Source organism: Trypanosoma equiperdum (assembly GCF_001457755.1).
Source record: "Trypanosoma equiperdum strain OVI genome assembly, contig: ctg_1495, whole genome shotgun sequence".
NCBI lineage: Eukaryota > Euglenozoa > Kinetoplastea > Trypanosomatida > Trypanosomatidae > Trypanosoma > Trypanosoma equiperdum.
This window is the reverse complement of record NW_027123499.1, coordinates 1,530-3,670: the sequence shown is the minus strand read 5'-3', so window position 1 is coordinate 3,670 and position 2,141 is coordinate 1,530. Positions and strand designations below refer to the sequence as shown.

Sequence of the window (2,141 nt, the reverse complement as noted above, 5' to 3'; positions counted from 1 at the left end):
CTCAGGTCCACTGTCTGTTTCAGCAACTCAGTTTTGACTGCGAGCAGCGCCTGCGCGAGCCTTTGCGTTGTATTTACGGCTGACGTGTGCACATCGTCGGTGTTGCCGATTGATGGTGGTGTTTCCACGTTCGGTGTTGTGACGCAGCCAGTAGTCCCTTTTAGTTTGGCAGTGTCTGGGGCTTGGTGTGTCACTGAACTTCCTACTTGCGAGCCGCCACTGGTTGCTGTGCACGACCCGCCCACACCTGCGGTCCAAGTTTCACCGCCACCGGCTGACTGTCCCTGGACCTTGAGGGTCGGCCCATTAAGTAGCTCGTGGATTTCGATGTTGGCTACGAACTTGGCTGCCTTTAAGCTTTTTAGAATCGCTTTGTCTGCGCCTACTGTTAACTTGTTTGCCTCAGGTGTTGGGCAACGGGTTTCGGGTTTTTTTCGTAATGTCAATGCCGCTCTGCACTGTTTCGAGTTTACTGCTCCTCTGGAACCCGCTCCGGTGTCGATTGCGAAAACACTATGATCTGCTATGGCAATGACCGCGTTGTAGTCTTGGATGTGGCACAACAAGAGTTTGAGCGCTGGTTCTGCCGCTACCTCTAATTGCTATAGATTTTTTTGCCTGTTTATTGAACGTATTTGCCGTACTCCCTTAGTAAAGTGAACCGCGCCACCGCTTGTTTGTTACTTGATTCAGCTGCTTGCAGGCTCCACGCTCGAATCCTTCCTTCGTTTGTCTTCATCCTGCTTCAACAGCCTTTCTGTTCGCTTAGTATTGCTTCCACTTCCTCTGAGAGGTAATTCCGTTCTTGGCACCAGCTGCTTTCCGAATTTAAAAGTATGTCCGCTTCTGTATTGGCGGTAGCTGCTTATAGTAAAAGGGGCAGTGCTTCTAGTATTTTATATGCCTATAAAAGCATTTCCAGAGGGACTCCGTTGTTAGTGTGCTTGTCTTTTCTATTCTCAATACTGCAAAAAGGTATGAAGTTTTGAAAACGCTTTGGTTGCCGCTTCTGTCGGCTGTGTTGGTCTGTGCCATGCAGTGATTTTCAGTCGATTGGTTGCCACGTTGCGCTTTTGGTATATGCTTTCCTTGATTTCTCTATGGTAGTTCAAGTTGCTTTTGGGGCTCTTCCCTTTGTTACAAACTGGGGCTGCGGTTTGTTAAAATCAGGTAAATAATAGCTTCGGCTCTGCCGGCCTTTTTGTCCTTTGACTAATTCCTCTTGTTCTGTACAACACCTGTTTTTAATCACATGATTAACGCCAATATTACAATTTAAGTTCTAACTGCTAACCATTTATAAAAATCGAACAACATATTAACCATTCTTCTCTTACACCCTGTCTAAGCTGTTAAGCCGAATCTGCTCCAACCACCGCACGCCTATTTTGCCAATCTCCACTCCTTTGGACTTATTGCTTCAAACTGGAATCGGCAATCAAATTAAAAACCGCAGGCATCGCCACCATATTTGCAGCAGCATATCGCTGTTTCTGTGTGACATTCACGGCATCATCAGTTTCTCCTCTTCTTTTATAATATTTTCCTATATAGCTGTACGTTTTCCTTTACTATATCGTTTTACTCTGTACTTTCTTTCCATTCTTTTTTTCCTCTATCTCTGCTTATGAGGATAACGTGGCTATGGCATTTAGCCTGAACACTGGGTTTTGCCTCTACCTTATTTTCATCGCCATAATCTAATTGGGAATGATGATGCTCACGGTAATATTTACGTATAAAAATACACATATTCCGTGTCCTTCTCTTTGTTTACTGCATTTCACTTAGTAATATACATTGTACTCTCCCATTTTTCTCCATTTATTGCACCTACTACCTACTATTTTACCGTTTCCATTAGTTCAAGTTCTTTTATCGTGTACATCCGCTTAGTCTTCACCACTGCTGTTATTATAATATTTGTATATACACACTCACAATTCTCTCACTATATAAATATTCGTATATACACACTCACAACACTCTCTACTATAATTAATATTATTATTATTATCCCTAACTATTATCAATTTAATAAAACAAATTAGAAAAGCACTCATTTTTCATACCCTGTCTCCCTACTATTTTACACAGACAGGCAATTTTTCTCACACATTATACTAAACTTTTCATCAAAG

General features: G+C 42.5%; 1 pseudogene across 1 annotated transcript in view; it reads right to left on the bottom strand.

The window, feature by feature from the left end:
- Window positions 1-916, bottom strand: part of TEOVI_000900200:pseudogene — a 1,417-nt pseudogene extending 501 nt beyond the window's left edge. The window contains 2 exon segments of the mRNA in view: window positions 1-614; window positions 617-916. The exon segment at window positions 1-614 is cut by the window's left edge and continues 415 nt beyond it. Of these exon segments, the coding sequence occupies window positions 1-614; window positions 617-916 (914 nt within the window).
- Between the last annotated feature and the right edge of the window lie 1,225 nt (window positions 917-2,141).